Genomic DNA, 20,616 nt, shown 5'->3' with positions numbered 1-20,616 from the left:
TCTGTCTTTGAACCGAAATATAAATTTCTTTTTCTGTGGAAGGATTCTCTCTGAAGAATTATCCATTTCACCAAAATGAAAAGTGAACATGAGTAACTATCTAACATAGCAAGCTGCTCCTGTTGCTTCTAAGGAAAAAGAGACAGACTGGAGTAACATCCTTATCAGGGAAGATATCATTGTCTATGGCAGCAGCTATACTGTAATACAGGGTCATAAGAAACCCCAAAAGAAACCAATCCCAAGCCCACCAATAAGCTAACCAATTACTAGATTCACACTGTTAATCCCAAACAGCAAGCAATGACAAGATCTGTACACAAATTGTGAAACAGCTCTCCAATCCCGCTGTCATCTTTCAGGACTGCTTAAGCCAAGCTTCATGTGCTGAAGAGTCTTAGAAGGATATTTAGTGCTTATTTGACCTTGACTGCAACAGTCAAGGTTGTCAGAGATTTCACATTTCACAGTAGTTTTCCCATGGCCAAGAGACAAGAGAAGTAAATGCTCACGCTCTGATCCTGTTTACTGCATGCCTGCATTCTCTACCTTTTACACATCCAGCTGTTGACACTGATGAGCTCAGAAGGTGAGCAATTTTGCCAGTAAGAAATAAAAAAATATAAAATAAATAGATGGCTGTCATTCTCACAAACTGCAGAGTCCCATGGTTTGTATAACATGATTGGGCCAAGGTGCTGCAGAGCCTTTTTGGTTAAAGTTACACCACCTCAGAGGGACACGCTTCCCTTCACGCCACAAAATTATCCCTCCCCAGCCTTTCCCTGCATGTTGTCCTTCCCTCTTAGACCACCCCTGCCCAAAGCCCTCAGGGTGATAGCAAAACCCTCTGAGCACATGAGTCAGTGCTTCCTGCCAAAGTGGAAGGGAGAAGTGGAGAGAGGAAGGCACTGCAGTTAGTCCCCTGCCAGCCACTACCAGCCCCTGCTGTGCGACTCTCCAGCCAGGCTGGATGCTCGAGCTCCAGGGAGTCACGTTCGATCAGGTTTAACCAATGAAGGAAATGAAAAATCAAGGGTGAAATCCTATGTTGTAATCAAACTGCCCCCCTGCTCACCAAAATATGGCACAGACCTGGGATCCATACGTGGTGTTGTATTACACAGCTGTACATGCTGCATCACCTAGGTAAGCCTCAGACGTAGAGAAAGTAGCATAGATATTTAAGCCTCACCTTTACATTTCCAAGTAATCACAGGTAGGGTCCATAATACGGCCTGGGGCTTAGGGGAGCAGTAGAAAAAGAAAAAGCAACCAAAACGCAAAGAAGAAACCAGTGGAGGATTCCACTCCCATACTGCAAAACATTACTAGGTGTGAAATCCCAAAACAGAACCAAGTGAAGCTTGCAAAACACAAAGGGCGCTTCACACAGGAAACCATATAGTCAAGAACATCTTGGGTATATAACCACGATAATTGGGCATCTCTATAAGAGACAATACAGTGAAGGCATTTAAATGGCATTTTGTACTGGGGAGAGCAAACAGATTAGCTCTTAAACCAAACAAAATGGCACAAATCACTACAAGTAGCCAGCATGATAATAATTCCCTGATGTTTAAATATTGGAATAGCATTTTGTCAGGAAGGGTGAGTCAGTCATGGACTTTGCTCTTGTTCCTTCCTTTATTTCCAACAGGGAACACCTAATGTCTCTACACACTCAGCAACTTGAATATCCTGGTTTGAACACGGAGGAAGAATTTTACTATCCCTAACTGCTCATTAACATGTCACAAAGCTTCTAGCTGGACCTACAGCGCTGGGAGCCCTGGCAAAAACTCCTTGAGGAGAAGTCTGAATTCTTTTCTATTCCTTGCACAGAACCAGTTGTGCTCTGGCACCAAGAAAAAGGATATCAACTGAGACCATATTGGGCATCAGAATCAAAAGACAAATCAAACTACAAACCCCACAAGACTACAATTCCTCCTGGATTTTCAAGTCCTTGTACAGTTTTGTTACAAATAGCAAACAAGACTAAGCTGGTATGATGGAACTCTTTGTAACCCTCTTTTAAAAGGAATAAACAAACCTGTTCTTTACCCACAAACTACATTACGTGCAAGATAACTACAAATATTTAAGACTCAAGCCCCCACTTTACATTGTCCTGTAGGTAGCCAAAAACAGGGACCAACTTTTCTTCCCTCTCTCCCTTTCTTCCTTCTATTCTCCTGCATAGCAACTCATAGTGACTGCACTTCAGGAAGAAGGGGGGAAAAAAGGTGAAAAAGGCATCATTTAAACCAGTGCCCTTCTAAACAATGCTCCCCACTGCCAAGTCCAGCATCTTTTACAGAACCACCATAAGGACCATTGTCACGAGGGCCTTCAGCTGTTACAGAATGGTGCAAGATTGCTGGAAGAGGCCATGTTTCAAATGCTGAAGCTAACTTGTTTCATCGGCAGATCAGGAAGGGCAGCTGTCTAGCCTATGACCTCCTGAAGCAATGGAACTAAATGAGGGGGGGTCCAGAGGGCTACAGTGATTTGTTTTTGTGGTTTCTCATAGCAATTTACTCTTTGGCTCAGAACCTGGGTGTCAAGACTCATTTCAAACACAGGGTTTTTTTTTGTTGATGTTGCTGTTGCCTGAAAAATTGTCAGTGCTTGGAAAACAATGCTCAGAACTGCAACCGCAGCAGTGGAGCTGGCACAGACACACTGAAAAGCAACCTGAGACACTCTAGAAAAGTACCTGTGTCCTGCATTACTAGCAAAACAGAATTAATAATATATGAGCGTGTGGTTTGCTGCAAGAGGAGGATGAAGGACAGCTTTTCACCTAGCAGCTCAGCAACTACACGGGGGAGAAGGAAGGAAGCTATGAAGTTCATTTTGATTTATGCCCTGTGAAACCTCCTGTACTTTGTACACGTGTTTATTTCACACACACCCTCCTGGACTATTTCACTTGATTTTCTGTAATGAAGTTGCATTTATACTTTCCTGTGCTGTTTAGAGTGTGCTCTATAGAAAGATATAATATGGCAGTAGGTATATCAAGCACAGACTGTATACAAAGAACCCAAGGGGGTTGCTTGGCTTTTTTAGTGCCAACATGGCCTTACTCAACCATCTACTTAGTTCAGCCTCACTCACTGTTTTAACAAACGCACAGAGCTGCAACCCTCCACTCTCCCCATCTTCCTCACCTGCATCCCAGCAGGTCTCAGTGGCCACCAGGGCATGACAAAATAGGTTATAAAGACAAGGCTATGTCTTTGCTTGCTGCTCTGAATAAGCCTAACTGCTGTCAAGTGCCTCTGCCACGTAAACCTCTTTTTCCAAATAGAAAAACAGGGGGATGGAGGGGGAGGTAGAAAAGGCAAGCTTGTGCCCAGCTAGATCTAGCAGCGTTTTTTTCAGTTAACTTGGTTTCTTCTTTTCATTTCTAAAGAATTATGAAATGCTACTGCTGTCCAAAAATACTGAACTAGGGCTTGACATATGTACCACCCACAAAGTTACACTTGGACTCAGGATCAACATTTTGGAAAACCGGGCCAAATCGCACTGGGGGCCAAAAGAGATGTCAGATGAAAGAACTAGGACTGACATGATGCTACTCATATGCTAACTGGAATCTGCTCTAAATACACGGTGAAAAAATCACCAGAAGCTGTTAAATGCACAAAACAATCTACTGAAGAAATTTCCTACAGTGCTGAGGTCATTAGCAGTGCTTTAGGCACTCTTTAAATAATAAAGATTATCAAAGTTACCTGCATATTGGTGGGTCAGAACTCGAAAAACTGATCAGCTCCCAAACACAGATTTCAGAGCCAAAATCCTAATTTCTTATATGTGTTACACATTCTCTTGCCATATAATTTGATCTTAAAAAGCACATACAAATTCACACAGGAGTAGAAGTTGTAGATGACCAAAACCCCCCACACACCTTGTATTTTCTTCTATAGCAAACCGTGTAAGGTTACGGGTCATGAAAAGTATTGTGTTGGCATTCCCAGGCACAACAGATGGTGGCAAAAACACAATCTACCCTGACCTGGAAGGCTCAGTTCTGTAAACAACAAGTAAATCCAGACTCCGTGCTCTGCTTTTCCATAGCACTTGGCTTTAGAAAGTTTGTTTGTGTTTCACATCTCTGCTAGTGACGCCTGATAGTAAACTGAGAATAAAACCTAAGGAAGAGCAAAAAGAATCTTCATCAAAGGGCTTTAGCTTGAAACATAGAGCAAAACCCACTTGTGGCAAGCAAGCAAGCAAGCAAGAACACTACAGCGTCGGAAGTGTCCTACTTCATACTGAGTACAAAGGATGAAGGCTCTCCTTTGAGACAACACTATTGATTTGGTGTATTCTTGAATTGCTTTGCTACCACTGTCTAAAAAAACTCCAAATCCAGAACCATCCCCAAACATCCACCCCCAAAAAAAGCCCAACAAAACCATTCTCCAAGCTCAGCTTTCCTTGGTCATACCCACCGAAAAACAGATTTTAATCCTTGAGCAACATAAAACTTAATAGAAACTGTTTTTTCCCCTCCCATACGAGGAATGAGTGGATTAAAGCTAACCCTTCGGACAACAGAGCTTAAATCACTAACCCAAAAGGAACTGTATCTGTACTCTCTATTGAACTACAGTCATCAAATCAGTATAAATGTGTGCTTACTACCAAGAAGAAAAGATGTGTAGTGCAGGTTAGGCATGGAGCCACTGAAGATTATGCAATTTATGTCTGAAACCAACCATAATTTTCTAAAATTGTTGTTACATACATGTGCTTCTGCAGAGTCAGGATCTCTAAATCCAGACAGCACTATCTGATATTAAGTACCCTCTAGGTAGGTTAGCTTTAATGCTCCAGTGCTTCAGTATCTTTTTGCCATTACTCATCCAACTTATAGTTTAATGATGCAAAAATAATATAAACAAAGATAATAAAAGCACACAGACTACAGTAATATTTGTTAAGAGAAAAGATGATGGCAAATCAAAATCAATTAAAGATGACCAATGCATCTGCACATATATACAGAACAGTTTTTAGGGAAAGATCTACTGTAAACCATGATACTCTCATAGGGCTTCTTTCAGGTAAAGTTTTAAAACGTGCTTTTTTCCCCAGAAAATTCAGAAACCCCTTCTTTTGAACCTGAAACTGTATAATACTTCATTTTGCAAATCCCAGTGCTGTCTATCTGTCTAGAAATAAAAAAAATCTCAGCATGGTTTATACAAACATATGATTTCTGGCTTGGTCAAATCAAACTGGTACGTGAGCTCTGGACCTCCAGGGAGTCTTCAGTGTCCCTAAGATGACTGGGGACTGGAAAGGATGCAGCACGTACTCTTGTGGAAGTAATTCCAAAGCAAAACAAACTATCCATCTTGGCCAGCCCATTTTAAAGATTTTAAACAATGGCATCTTCTCTCAGACACCTCCTGGAATGTGGCTGATTTTTTAGTCCATTCACCTCTAGTGGAGCATTAAAGGAAACTGGTGGAGTAAAAGGCAAGGAGAGGGTTGTCAAGGACCTAGAGAGGTCCTCGCCCCCCAAAAAACTCATGAGAAAAAAAATTAACTGAGGATATATATAAGCACTTTCCCTTGCAGCTTTTGTGTTCAGGAGGCTGTATGGTACACAGCAAGTGTACAGTGAGTACTTTCATTCACTGCTTGCGAACAGTTGAGCTTCCACTATTCATGAATGACAGAAACTGTGTGCAGATACTAAGGCTGCACATCAAGTGAATCCATGTTCTGCAACAGTCTCACCAGGCCAAGTCTTCCTCTTCTCAGAAAATTTGCTGTCTTGAGAGCTTCTTAAGATTTACTTCATCCTTCTACTTTTAAAAGACAAACAGGAAGGTTTGTTGGCAATTTTCTCTGGAGATAAAGGGGTAAGGGAAACGGGTTGTTAACACCCTATGGGCTTAATGTACTTTGACATACAGAAAAACCGTTTGTAAAGTCACATTTTGCTGAGCTTCTTGTTAAAAGGATGTGGTGAAGCAGACAGGAGAAAGACTGCTTGTTAACCTCTCAGTGCTTGATCCACGCTTACTAGCTGGGATCCTATGGAAGGAAAGGAGGTTGCTGTTAAGGAGGAATCATGAAGGAAACTCTTCTAGGAAAGATAGCTGTAGTGTAGGATGTAGTGTAGGATGTAGTGTAGGGTAGGCAGTGAGACACAGCAAGCAGAGACCTCACCATCCGACAGCAGTGCTGGAAACTCCTCCAAGGAGCAAGGGGCCTCCTGTTAGCCAGCAGCAGAGTCATAAGTCAATCCTTGTTGGCAATGTAAAGAAAGAGGACTTTTTAGGGACCCAAAAGATCTGTCAAATCTGCGCAGCTGGGGAAGCCAGGGAAGGCAGAAGCAGGGAAAGAGACCTTTTCTTCCCAGGAGGAAGAGTAGGTTTGCTTGGGTTTTCAGGTTGAAGGTTATCTCATTTCAGTTTAGCTTATTTCTGATAAAACAGACTGAGTGCCTTTTGTTTGCCCTTGCACGTGCAGCACCTGATCTTAAGCCAATGCAAAGCTCAAGCAGAGATGCATAGCCATGCAGGGACAGGCCTTACACACACTGCTTCCAGAAGGAGATGCTCCTGCAGGACGTTACTCGGTCCAATTTCATTCTTGTTAGGCTCACTTAGCCACGGAGAGGCCATTTACAAAGCGCTTTACCTTTGACTTAAGTTTCCTCTTTTCTTGCAACACTATTACTTTCTTCTTTCTGCTTTCTCCTGCCCTGAAGACACTGGCTCAGTTCCTGTGGCATGTGGGCACTTGGGGAAAACAGAGCCATTTGTCACTGTCAGGAGATGTGCTGTACGTAGCAGGTCAGCTCTCACCTCCCGCTGCTCCTGCAGTGAGGGCTGCAAATCTTGAAAAGATGCATAACATGCAGATTGCAAACAGCCATTCATCATCACAGAGCTGCCCCCCAGACACCCAGGCACAACCCAGCAAGCTGCTCTGGTTTGCGTGCACTGAAGATGCACTGAAAATGCACGCCCTATCCACTCCTGGTTACCTTGAAATGAGAGATGAGAGCAGAGACAAAAAAAGCAAGGCAAGTGGCTGTGGATTATGGTTTCTGCTGCAAAAAGGACATCCTATCTCTGCCTTCTCCAGAAAGGCACAGCGCTGCAAAGGTGGCCCATAACCATTAAATTATGAAAATGTAAGTTGCTGGGAGGAAATTAGTACCAGGCATGACTGGGGAAAAGGCTGCTTTCTTGTGAAGTAATTATGAAATTAAAATTTGATCTCTCCCTGGCGATTGTACAAAGGATACGGCTGAGGTCTCAAACACAACAATACAGCCAGGATTTCAACAGAAGAAGCACAGAAGGTTTCACTAGACAAAAAAGCTCAATTAAAGGGGGGGGGGGCAGAGGGAAGAAAGGATGACTTTTTGTAAATTACATGAATTTGCCTAAAAGGCGCAATCAAGCAGGTTATGGCACAGGGTTTGCAGACTTCCAATTACTTTTTACAAGTTGGAATCAAGCTGTTAGGAAATGCAGCTTATCTGAATAAGACTAATAATGCTAAGCTAATTAGACCCACAGGCATTAGCCAGCAGATAAATTCAGGCCAAAAAGAGGGACACTGTCACTTTAAATACTGCCTTGGGATCGGTGGAAAAGCTAATGAGGAGTGTCAGTTGGGGCTGTTTTATTAGGTGGTTCTCCAGAGGATATAGCCCAAGGTTTCTGTAGCAGGGCTTCTGCGCTTGATTCAATAAATCAATTTATATTAAAGCGGGGTGCAGTGCGGGCGCCTGTTCCATAAAGCATTTCTGTGGCATTTCTCAATCTGCTCAGGCATTCCTCGGGCAGGCTACCTGAACGCGCTGTCAAAGGACATCCAGTCCAGCAATAAAGAATAAGATAGCAGCCGCATTGGCAATATTTGTTCAAATCAGCTCGCGCATTACCAAGCAAAACATGTACGTTGGCTCTCACCAGGGTATTCTGGATCCCCAATAAGTGATTAATGAGAGCCTGGTTTTTGTGAGCTGGAGTCTGAACCGCAGACGGCAAGGCAGGCTGCACAATGAAAGCAAAAGGCATCCATCCCAAACAAAATAAAACAGCTTGAAAAGTGAAGTTGCTTTTTTAATCAGATGCTTAGAGGCTGAAAGACATTCCCTGTTGGAAAGAAAAGGGCGAGCATAGAGCAGGCTGGCGGCTTTCCAGGCAGTGGACAATATTGACTCTAGAATAAAATGGGTTTTTCTTAGTGCTTGCCACAGGACACCAGCCTCCTTGCTTTGGAATAAATCACGCGGGCAGGCGATTCCCTGGCACAGGCTGAACCTCAGGTGGCTAACTGTGTGCCACAGCCCCTGCCTGCCAGATATATGGACATGGAGTTGGCGAGGGTTCTTGATGCTGCCTTGGGCTTCAGCCTGTGATGCATGGTTGCTACTACACCAGCTCAGACTATTTTTGACAGGGTACAGCTCAACTCTGGGTGCAAAGGAAGTTACCAACAAATCGGGTCAAAAAATGGACCTATTATCTAGGGCTCTTCTGCCACCCTAAGACAAAAAGCTAAAGCTGTCATCTGGAAACAAGCCTTTAAAGAACTCCACTTTACTACAAGCAGCAGAAAGACCTCTGCACTCCAAGAAGGAGCAAAAAATTACCTTTGAAATCACCAAAGTTGATGCCAGTTGGTACTGTCTTCTGGATGACTTTAGCTGCAGCGCTGTATGGCTCCTCCAGCCCTGCAGGAGGCTGAAGAGGAGAACCTCAGAAGAAGCCACTAGGCCAGTGAGGGACACAGTAAACCAGAAAACTAGGTTTTTCAAGGTGTCTAGGATATAGTCAGAGCAAAGTACTTCAAAATTGTTCAAAATGGATTCACCAATGAGTAAAGAAAACCTGACCAACTGTTTTATTTAAAAGGCAGAGACAGAGAGTACTAATTTTGTGTAGTCCTCTAAAGGAGCAGTTAACATCAGGCCTGCTTTCCCACCTCCTGTATATTTCTTCCTCAGGCGACCTGCACCCCTTTTTAGCACTGACACCACTTGGCTTCCACGGCCACTGAGTTTTCCCTGATGCTTCTGCTGCCAGGACTCGTCAAACCCACCAGAACTATTCTTTCTCTGACATAAGTTTAACCTCTGCAAGCCATGGGCCTGAAAACCCCAGGCCAGAGACCCAGCTGTGAAAGACTGTCAGTAACACAGTTGTTTGCCAGCAAATTACGGCTCAAGACAGCTCGGAGGCTTGTTCAGCAGGAGAGACAGCTCTTAAGATGCCGTGCCAGCTATAGTACCTGTTTTGCAATGGTTGCTCAACCACAACATGCGTGGTGTGAGGGTGCAGGAGGAGCAACTCCTGGTCAGCTCCCACCTAAATAGAATTTATTTTAGATATATTTAATACAGTGGATTTCTCATCCCAACTGCCAATGTAGAGAAAGGGTGGGAGAGCCAGAGGGAGAAGAAAAAGGCTGGTCTCAGAGCAGTTCCAGGCAGCCTAGACTGGTGATGCAGTACACATTGCTGGATCAGTGGTTGTCCTAATGCTGTGGGGAAACTTGGCAGCTCTGCTACCACTGTGGGGTGTTGAGGCAAAGCCAGTGTGGAAACTTCACATAAAAAAAAAAAAAAAAGAAAGAAAAAGCAAAAATAAAAGGCCAAATGCATTATGACAGACCCAAAGACAATAACCTTTTGTAATCCAAACAAGCTGGGCAAGCCAAGCCATTGTTGAGAATCTGAAAAGCTCCAGAGCACAGAAGGGTAAAAACGAAGAGCAAAAAATGATCATACAGCTTCTAATAGAAAACACAGAAAGTGCCCTGAATTTTAAAATAAAACAGTTCATTTTGCTGAGGAAACAACAGAGCAGAGTTTTACACCCTCTCACTACAGGATTTGGTAATTAAGTGTAAGAGTGCCTGTTTCTTCCTAACATCACCCACAGCTCTCTATATGCACACGCAAACGTCAATACACATGAAGTCTGTGACTAAGAACAAGGTGCAGACAATTGATCTTCTGCATTTTAAGTGGTAAAGTTTGGCAGTGCATTAGCGTACCGAGCTCTGGCTGGCCAATCCTCCATGTGACGTGTTCTAGAAAAGAAACACATATGCTAATTTATTCTCCATGATAGATATTGTCTTTAGACATAAATGGAGAACAGACATGTCCTCAGTCACTGTGTCCAGATCCATCAGTTACATGTAGGAATTAGAAAGGGAAGAAAATAAAAGCAATATCCTTGGAATGGAAAATGACCCCTGTGAAACACCAGCCACCTCAAACCATCACATCTCAGAGGCAACCAAGCTGGAAATCTAACATCTTGTCTGTAATCTCAACCATTTTGGATAAATAGAAACAGATTGTTTCTCCTCTGCTTAGGAGATCACTGCATACAATTCAATGGAAAACAAGATTCCCTTGGGCAAACATCCTGCAAAAAGAAACGGATCCTTATTTAGAAGGGCTCTGACTTAGACAAACGTATGGTGATAGAGCAATTCCCTCACCATTTTATTGTCCTGAGGCAAACAAAGAGATAAGTGATGCGCTAGCTGTGGGATATGAAGCAGCAAAAAGATTCTAATGTGTTTTTTTTCAGAGAAAAACATAGCCCCCATCTTCCACTTGCAGCCAGAAGTCAAAAGGAACAGCAGGGAGAGGTAGCCTCATCACAGTCTCCACATGCTTTTGCTTGGCACAGGCCACCTCTTTCTGAGACAACACTGAGGTGAATTCAGACTTGAATTTTCAAGTCACAGTTTAAGTATTTATTCTGGAATAACTGCTTACAGCTAAGCATATCTGTGCTAAACTGATGGTAATTTTTTTCATTGCCCATATTAGAATCTCTAATTGGATCAACACGTGACCTACACTTCAGGAAATTCAGAAAAATCAACAGGAAAATCAACTCTCTTCTCCCTCCTGCCATATGCCAGTTAACGAGAGTTCACACGCCAGTACTGAAAAACAATACACTGAATAAAATCTGCCATCCATTTAGACTTACTCTTCTACCTTACTTAATATTCTACGTTTGAAATTTGCATTCCTTCTTATTTATCTTTCTTCTAATGCCAAACAGTATTAGCTATGCAATAACAATTTTTAATAAGGTGAAGTGCTATGCACAGATTCACAAAGTACAAACTGATGCGTGGAATCATCTCTTTGTTTCATTTTTAACCATTCCAGCCCTGTATGCATCCAAAAATGCCACTGGCGATTTTGACTGGAAAAATCACAGTAAGCAGAAATTCCACTGAGCTTTTTGACATGGCTTTCAAGCTCATTTAGAATCTCTAGTGTGCAAAATCGTTATTTTTCCCCTCTTTGTGCTTTATTTGGTATTTATCAACAACAAATTTGATCACTGTGATGCCCGTTCATGTAAATAATTTAATTCTTTGCAGTTCCTCATGGCCCTTCTTGTTTACTAGGAAAAGAGCTGTGGTGTCACCTGCCAATGCTACAACTTCAACTATTCTAACCTCATTTCTTTTCCAGACCACTAAGTGGAGAAATGCAAAACAACTCCCAAGAACCTGGAGAAACCTTCTTTGCCTTCCAACTATGGTGAAAGAACTCTGCTCTTTCCCTCCTTTCAGAAGTTCTTGGCTCATGATACTTCTCTAGCTCTCCTCAAAATCAGAGGGCTTTTATCCTCCCCCCCCCCCTTCTTTTTTTTCATTAGCATCTTGCATCTTGAAAAAGAGCTTTTGGAAGTCTACATGAAGCCATTCTTTACTGATGCCTTAAGAGACATCCAGAAGTTTAAAAAGAAAACCCCTTTTGCAGAAACTGAGAATGTCTCATGATCTTCCAACTGTTTCACTGTTTAAGTCCTCAGTTGATCTAATGTTCTCATTCTGTTTCTATTCTTTCACTCATTCCTGTAGCCTTTTTAAAATGTGAAGTCATCATTCTTGGGGTAAGACTGCATATTTCTACCAGCAGCTGTTCAAGATGATGGACAACAATTGTTATTCCCAGATTAACATGTTCTGCACAAACACTCCAGATTAATATTAAATTTAGGTCATTATTCTGACATTAAAACATCATTACATTTATGGTCTATAAAGTATGGGACAAATGAGAAGCATGTGGAGTGTAGTTGCATGTGAACATCCAAGTCTCCAAACCTACAGGAATTAAGGGCTTTTTAATACCCTCCATTCTTTCCCTTCCTGAAAGGATATTTTCTAAAACACAAACAGCATGTAAGTGAAAACCATTTGCATAGATAGGGTCTTTGTCTTTACAGGTCACACACAGATCACACAACATCAAGCATTAGGACTTCTCTAAGTGAGTGGAGTCACTTGAGAAGGAGCCTCTTGAACCCACACAAAACAATGGAGACATTTAGCCAGAGACAAAAACTCATCATTCTTCTTGTCTTCAATTCAATGAGTCAATACGATTCATGCAAGCCTTTTCATTTGAAGCTGGCTATGAATTTTATTCAAATAGGACTGTCTCTAAAACAATTCCTGAATGGTTACCCAAATCATGGTCAGCTGTACTGGAGTGTAGGAGGTAGCTCTTCCTTTCTGCAAGCATTCCTTGGCATGCAAAGGCATGATGGTCCACTGATTCAGATTCTATAGAAAGCTACTTCCAAGATAGGAAAGTTGTTTAGCTTTCAGAGACCTCCTGGCACACGCTCCCCTTTATGTGTTTGTTCCATTTTGAGTGCTCACACGTTAAAAGGAACAGAGGTCTTGGCTCTGGATGGAGGTCAAACTATTGAAAACATTTTCTAAAAGAAAAATACATCCGAAAGAACGAAATATCCTTCCTCTTAGTATCCAGGCATACACCTCCATATTTGATACGGTTTACACTAATTAAAGGCAAGCACAGAGCAAGCACTGGTTGGAGAGAAGGCTGACCCCATTCTGAGAGAGAGACATTCTTACCAGCCAGTCATGTTGAAATCACGGTAGAGCATCCTCTTTCCAACTTCCTTGCGCTGCACCCTCCGTGGAAATTCTAAATGTGTGAACTCATTTCCCAGCAAGTGGGGCTGCATGTAAGCCTGTGGGCAGAAACCAAGCCACAGATACCACATGAACATCATAAAACAAGACATAATCCATTTTTAATGAAGTAGCACTACCATCCCCTTCCCACATACATTTTTTCCCCCCTTTTAAACAAGGGAGACTACAAGCTCCATTTCAGAAAACTGCCCTCAAAATTCACTACTTTACAGAATGCTCTGTGTTGGAAGGGACCTTTACAGGTCACACGTCTCTCCGCTCCTCAGCATTTGGGATAGCTAAAGTAAGCCCCATCCACTGACCCTGAAGGAGTCTACAGGGCTTTGTAAAACACATCATATCTCCTTTTCTGACCTAAGAGAGGGCAACAGTCAAAGGACAAAGCCCCTGAGTGAGCAGAGACTTAGAGAGTTGTGTGTGGTATGAAGCTCAAGCTTTTTGACTCCCAGTTCAGCTATGCCACAAACTAATGTTATCACCACACTTTACTTTTTCACTGCCTTGAGAAAAAGGTTCCCTTTTACCAGCTCAGTATGCTGCACCTCATCACATAAGACATTGTAAATAAAAAGGAGTTGCAGAGCACTTTATTGTCTTGTTCTCTAAAAATTACTTCTTTTGTACAGGATAGCCTTTAAGAAAAGCAGAAACAATTTTGTGTCACAACTGCAACTAACATTTTTGACGGTGTTAAGGTTTGACTGCTGCTGCCCTCTCTGATGTGCTGCTCTGCAGATGCCAGGAGGCCTCTTTGCTTGAGCCATTCATGCAGCACATGTGCCCGAGAGCTGACTGTACTCAAAAGCATCACAAGGCTCTTTGTACACCACACAGATTCTTGGTTTGGATTTAACACAGATCACCTGACACAATAGGTTAATTCTTAAACATCCTGTATTCCTTCTTTCCAAGTAAACCTCACTCATTTTTCTTTAATATTTGCATAAACAAACCCTTCCCCTCCCTTCTCAAAGCCGCATTGTAAGTGAGCTCTTCTGAAGACACAGTCAAATTCACTAGGGAACTGAAAAAAGTTGTGTTTCTTAACCTTTCTGCAGATGACTTTTTCCTTATCCAGCCAGTTAAGGCAATAAAGTCTGTCTTATCTTCAGCAGCAGCTGCCGTCAGGACAGACCAAATGAGCTGGCTTTAGTTTGTGGGTTTGTCATAAATCTAGTGCTCATCAAAGGTGAGCGGCAGGAAGCAGTGGAAGCCCTTATTGATCTACCTGGCAGCTATCATGCAGATAGTTCACAATAAAATATTTCCTGCATTTAAGGGCCGAGCCTGCTCCCACTCAATTTAATAGGAGTTGGATCAGGCTCAGCACATCACAGCACTAACCTTCCTTCAGCTTCTCCCCGTTCCTGTCAACAAACAACCTTCTAGAAAACACCTCAAGCTTGGCTGAAACGGTGCTGAGGGAGATTGCTGTGTGCAGCCAACAGGATTGGATTCTGCTCTTAAGAGTGGCTTTCAAGCATGCAAGTGTGATCTTGACATTGTGATCTCTTCCTGGAACAGGAGCTACATCAAATTTTCTCTCCTTGTATACTTAAGGGAATTAATTTTTTTCCTGCAGTCTACAGTCAGCCAGAGTCCCCTCCCTCCCTCCCCCCCCCCCCCAAATATTGTTTTTGAGGATCTCTAACTGTGTCACTGTTCCTCATTACAGAAACGGCAGAGAAGCACTAGGGACTTTTGAGAGGTCTAGCAGTACCGGTCCAGATGAGGCTCTTCATATTTCCTGAACTCTGGGTTCATTATTTAAAAGTACATGTGAACTTTTTATTTATTTTCATTCCAGTTGCAAAAAAGATGTAACAGCACTAATGACTTATTTGATGTGTTGCCACACACTGACAGCAGAGCATTGGACTTTTTTTGGTATTTTTTAATTGATTCTAGTCTATGATATTGTAAACAATGAAGTCAGTCTGCTTGGAAAGTGCAATTCAGTTCACTTCTAAAAATGCACAGCCTATCTTGATTAAATCATTACAAACCACTTCTAGCTAAAGACTAATGTTGTCTGCCTACAAAACAAGCAGCTTTATTTAAAGCAAAAACCCTTCATATCTGGCATAAAAATGAAGTTATTTAACCTTTAGATTACCAGATTACTTATTAGACTGGATCACAGGTACAGAAGAAAAAAGTTACAGGCTTTTAGCATTTTTTCCTTTAAAAGCAAAAATTTCCTTAAATGAAAAGGTAAAGCGATTGGGAGAGACCGCATTTCATAAAGATTTACTCAGATGGAAATTCTGAGGTCAAGAGTGAAATAAGATTAATAAAGCTGGCAGAGTTACCAGTGGACTGCTAATGTTCAAATAAGATTTCTCTTCTGCAGCCAAACCTCAATGCTTGATTTACAATCCAGGGATCTTAATTTGATTCTAATATTTTTGGCGTCAGTGGAACAGAGGGAAAGGAGCATTTTGGAAGCTTCTAGTGTCTGTGAGCTGAATTCTTATGTGAAGAAATAAGGATTTTTGTTGAGCTTCTTTTAAGAAAACTGATCTGTGTTTTTATGCTTTGCTAACAATTATTTTTGATGCTTCACTAGTAATTCTATACAGAGAAGAATGTTTTACTATAGTGCTCAGCTGCAACTTCCAGTCAGGTTTGTTGAAAACATCTCCATTTATTGCGATGCCAGATTCTTCTCCAGCTCCACTCCAATCAAACTGTGTTGGGCAGCAGAACCAGAAAATAAATAAAAAGCAACGCTTTAAAAATCTACAGATCTTTCAAGTAGTTCTACAAGCAGACACCATGAAATCCCCTCAGGTGATCAAATGAGAAACAAGTGAACTGACTACCAGAATTTCATCTGTAATGAGGCACTATATTTTCCAGTTGTTCATTTGTTTAATCTCAATTTACAAGAACCTCAGATCAGAAACACCATTCAGAAAACTTAAGATTCAATAAAAAGAGTGACTACAAAACTCCTTATGAGGTGTGTTCAGACAACTTTGTTACTCTGTAGAACTGGAATATTTTCCATAATTTTTCTTTCAGAAGCTATTACATTTTTTTGGCATAAATCTGGCAGAGTCTGCATCATACGTTTTTGGTTCTCTGCCATTTTGTGGTGTATTTTGTGGACAGATGTATCACATTCCACAATAGTTGTTAAAAATGGAGTCCACTCAAGGAAATATTAGTCACATTTCTTTCAGAAGGCCATTTACTTCCAGCTGTGTTTCCTGGTGATCAGCAAAGCAAATGCAAAATTAAGATAAGCCTAGACTTACACACTAGTATGTCACTTAATCAGGTAGCCAGGAACACTGCACATATCTTACCATACCTCGATAAGGCCTGCTGATGCCTTTTCCATCTCCTCCAATATGCACTGCACTGGGACATCACTGGCACTAGGGGTTACACCGCATTCTGTGTTGTTTTCAGAATTGCTGTGTCCCCCTTCATCAACTTATCTTATTGTGCCATTTTCTCCAACAGGATATTCTACTATATGGGACTACCACTCGAAACAGCACGCACAGCACAACGCATCTGGAAGTCTTGCGCATTACTCACTCATTATAATATGGACATGTTTAAGTCAAACAGAGAATAAAACTAAAGGAGGTGGTGGTAGAAAGAAAGAGTGAAGTAGGAGCCAAATCCATCCCTGGATTGGTCTCTTCTCTTATAAAAAGCCAGGATCCTTTCCATAAAACCACACATCTTTCTTACCACAGCACTGTTCAGTGTGTCAGATGGCCAAAGCAATCCTACACGGGGTGACGCAGGTAGCCACAAACTGTAAGAAAATTACAATGCACCAGGCTTGCAGTTGAAGCACTGAATTGACATTTAGGAGATCTAGGTTAATTTCTTCTTCACGATTAGGTTCCCCTGATATCCTTCAGCAGAACAGTTAGTATCAGTTAATCCTCACCCGAACAATGAAATAAAAATCGGTCCCTCTTTGAACCCATGCCTGCCTGGGCTCATGAACCTTTGTTTGAATGGTGCCAAACACAAGAAGCACCCATGGCTCACTGCTACTGATGGTGACCCAGTCTCTACTAATAGTAGAGCCCGCCGTGGTAGCAGCAGTGCAGCATCTTTGGTCTGAGCTGTGAACTTTCGGGGCACCACCTGGCTATACAAATGGACATGGTATTCACTAACATCACCTTGACCTCATCCGACATCTTCAAAGTGCAATTTTGATAACTAATAGAAATACATCTATCTGCAATACACTCATTCATTTTAAACACGTTTTCCAAAGAGTAAGTAACAAAATCTATGCCATTTACTTTTGCAATTTAGACTATCATGACTGAAATTAATAGTCTCCCTAGAAGATGAAAGGAAAACTGCCTCTGGCAGTCACTGCCTGCACAACTGCTGAATGTATCAGAGCAGTGCCCAGTCAATACTGGATTTTGTTTTCCTTCAAGATACACCAATACCAGAAACCAGGGCTTTCCTGAAGTGGGTGCTGTGTGGAGTTCTGCTACCACAGTGCTAAAAAGAAAAAGACAGATACAAAATTTCTAAAGAAAGGAGGCCTAAGAACAGTTACCAGTGAAAGGGAAGCAGTACAGGGCACAGAAACTCTACAGACACCAAATGACCAAGGAAATCCTAGTGCAAGGCTTTCAGAACGTACCTTTAGTAAGTTCGCGGATGACACTAAGCTGGGAGGAACTGTTGATCTGCTTGATGGTAGGGAGGCTCTTCAGAGGGATCTCAACAGACTGGATTGGTGGGCAGAGGCCAACAGGGTGAGGTTTAACAAGGCCAAGTGCAGAGTCCTGCACTCGGGAGACAAAAACCTCATGCAGCGCTACAGGCTTGGGGAAGCGTGGCTGGAAAGCTGCCTAGAGGAGAAGGACCTGGGGGTGTTGGTTGACAGCTGACTGAACATGAGCCAACAGTGTGTCCAGGTGGCCAAGGACAATGGCATCTTGGCTTGTATCAGAAACACCATAGCCAGCAGGACCAGAGCAGTGATTCTGCCTCTGTACTCAGCACTGATGAGGCCACTCCTCAAATTCTGTGTTCAGTTTTGGGCACCTCACTACAAGAAAGACATTAAGGTCCTGGAGCGTGTCCAGCGGCTGAGAGAACCGGGGTTGTTTAGCCTAGAGAAGAGGAGGCCGAGGGGAAACCTTATGACTGACTACAACTACCTGAAAGGAGGTTGTAGAGAGGTGGGCGTTGGTCTTTTCACCGAAGTGATAGGTGATAGGACAAGAGGGAATGGCCTCAAGCTGCACCAGAGGAAGCAGATTGGACATTAGCAAAAACTTCTTCACAGAAAGGGTTATCAAGCACTGGAACAGGCTGCGCAGGTGGGTGGCTGAGTCACCATCCCTGGAGGTATTTCAAAGACAGGCAGATTAAGTGCTTAGGGATACGACAGGTACGGTTAGACTTGATGATCTCAAAGGTCTTTTCCAACCTACGGATTGTACGATTCTATGATCTTAAGAAGTGCTCTCTGACTGAAGGATTGATGGCCTTCTGCAATACTCTCACAAGTCCCCTAATACAGAAGTCTGTCCCTGTCATAGGGCCTGCCTGAAATCTGCAGCTGAATGCTGTCTTTGCACTGCAAAAAAAACCCAGGGTGCAGGTAGAGATGGAGGGATGACCATGCCCAGAGCTGCCCAAAAGTCAGAACGACTGGGCAGTCAATTTGTTCTTTTGAAATTGCCATGCCAGACGCCTATGCCCAAGACCGTTCTCTGATACATGGCAATAAATCCACATTAAAATGGCAGCTCAACAGGGAAAACATTTGTTTCCTCCCTCTCTCAGTTACTCAGCCTGTACCAGCTGAAGCATAGTTTTGTCTAAGATTAGGCTGGAGGACTTCATATAGAGATGCTCATATGACCTCAACAACTCATTATCCCCCAGATTTCTTCGCACATGGAAATTAGGGCCCAGAAAAGAAGACCTAAAGCCACGGTCTGTGTGGCTGAAGCAATCAATAGGCATTAAAGGCAGAGGAAAGCTCCTTCACCTTGACTAACAGTGTCTACTGAAGAGGAAACCAATGCTTAGTAGCCTTCAGGCTGTAAACCCATACCCTCCCTTTGCCTGTGCAGTAACCTCCCCACAGTGAACAGTATCACTGCATTTACCAAGTAAAATACTTATGATAAAATGATTAAGTGATTTTCTTCCTATTGTGCGGGAAGAGCAGTGCGACATGTTTGAAACAAAGAAACTCACTTTTAACTGCAAATAAAATAAATACAAGGTAAGTAACTTTCACATAAGAACAGCAGAAGAGGGATATCGATGGTACAATAGATGGCAGAACCTGGGGACAGCCAAGGTGAGTAAGCAGAATTATTTGGGATCTAATCAGCAAGACAGATGCAACCTTTCGAGTGTATTATTTATGTCAACCTTGTAAGAAATTTAGGGTTGTCTTTTTTTTTTTTTTTTAAACGCTGGAGTAAAAATGTTACTTACGGAATGTTACGTTTGAAAATCTCTAATTTTGTTTCACACCCTTGCCCTCTTGCATGAATTTTCTTCTGAACATGATACCCGTAGCCCCAGCGTATTTGTTACACAGAGAATTAAAATAAACAAACAAAGGTAAAGGAACTTCCCAAAGGAAACAGTAGAAACGCTTTTCAGATCAACTGCTGTTTTCAAATGTAAGCCAGAAAGGACATCAAAAGAGAAAAAAAGCCCTTGTAGGCAATGCTTTATCTCATATTTCCTACAGAAGCAGCAGACTCACTAGATAACAAAGATACCTTTTATTTTAGAGGCAAACAAATTATCTTTTCCATTTGGTTGTCTGAATATGAACTCTCCTAAAGCTGCATTTCCTCTGAAATTTTCAGCTTCAAGCCAGTGAACCTGACTAAAAATCAAATGTGACAACTCCGGAAACATGTACAGTTTTTTCCTTAAAAACCTTCCACCTCCACTGTCAACCACTGGCATTTTGCCTAGTTTCAAACCACAGTGCTTGGGCCAGGATGAAGATAAAAGACGCCACCAGCCTTAGCCTGTCCACCTTGTGTCAATCAAAGCTGACACTGAGCCTCTCCTGGCTTAAATTTCTAAATTACTAAAAACTTAAATTTTAAGAGGAAAAAGCAGGAGACCGGAAGAAGCACAAGAGAAATCTCTTGGCTGTGTTAGGAATGATATTTTGACAAAAAGCCAACCAGCTTCAACCAACTGATCCGACCATCAATGAAAAACTTAAAAAGTAACAGGATTTTTCACACAACAAATAACACCGTGTATTTTGACTTACGTTTCTATCATCCAACACAACTTAGTATACAAAGCATTCCACATGACCTCAGCTAGTCACCCTGTCCCAGCTTTGTGGGTGCAGCTATACTAAATATAACTTCTGACACTCATCCTATCCTGCAGACACCAATGGTCACTGAGATCACCTCCAAGAGGGATACCTTTTCCCTGACTGAGATGCTACTGGCATACTATCAGACAAAATGACCAAAACCCTACAGTATTGTTCACATGCACAGAAGCAGCATTCTGTGGTACTTTATACTGTCACACAGTAAACACTGGGATGGATTGAAATACCTCTGCGGCCTGCCAGCTCTATGTGCTAAC

General features: G+C 42.2%; 1 protein-coding gene across 1 annotated transcript in view; it reads right to left on the bottom strand.

Annotated features, from left to right (window-relative positions):
- The window catches only part of PPM1H (protein phosphatase, Mg2+/Mn2+ dependent 1H), a 136,050-nt gene that overhangs the window by 17,644 nt on the left and 97,790 nt on the right, over positions 1–20,616 (bottom strand). The window contains exon 6 of the mRNA XM_054051714.1: positions 12,937–13,055. Coding sequence (XP_053907689.1) covers positions 12,937–13,055 — 119 coding nt within the window. The remainder of the gene's footprint in view (positions 1–12,936; positions 13,056–20,616) is intronic.

The sequence above is a fragment of the Cuculus canorus genome, chromosome 1 (assembly GCF_017976375.1).
Source record: "Cuculus canorus isolate bCucCan1 chromosome 1, bCucCan1.pri, whole genome shotgun sequence".
NCBI lineage: Eukaryota > Metazoa > Chordata > Aves > Cuculiformes > Cuculidae > Cuculus > Cuculus canorus.
The sequence above is the reverse complement of the archived record's forward strand: the minus strand, read 5'-3'. Positions and strand labels throughout refer to the sequence as shown.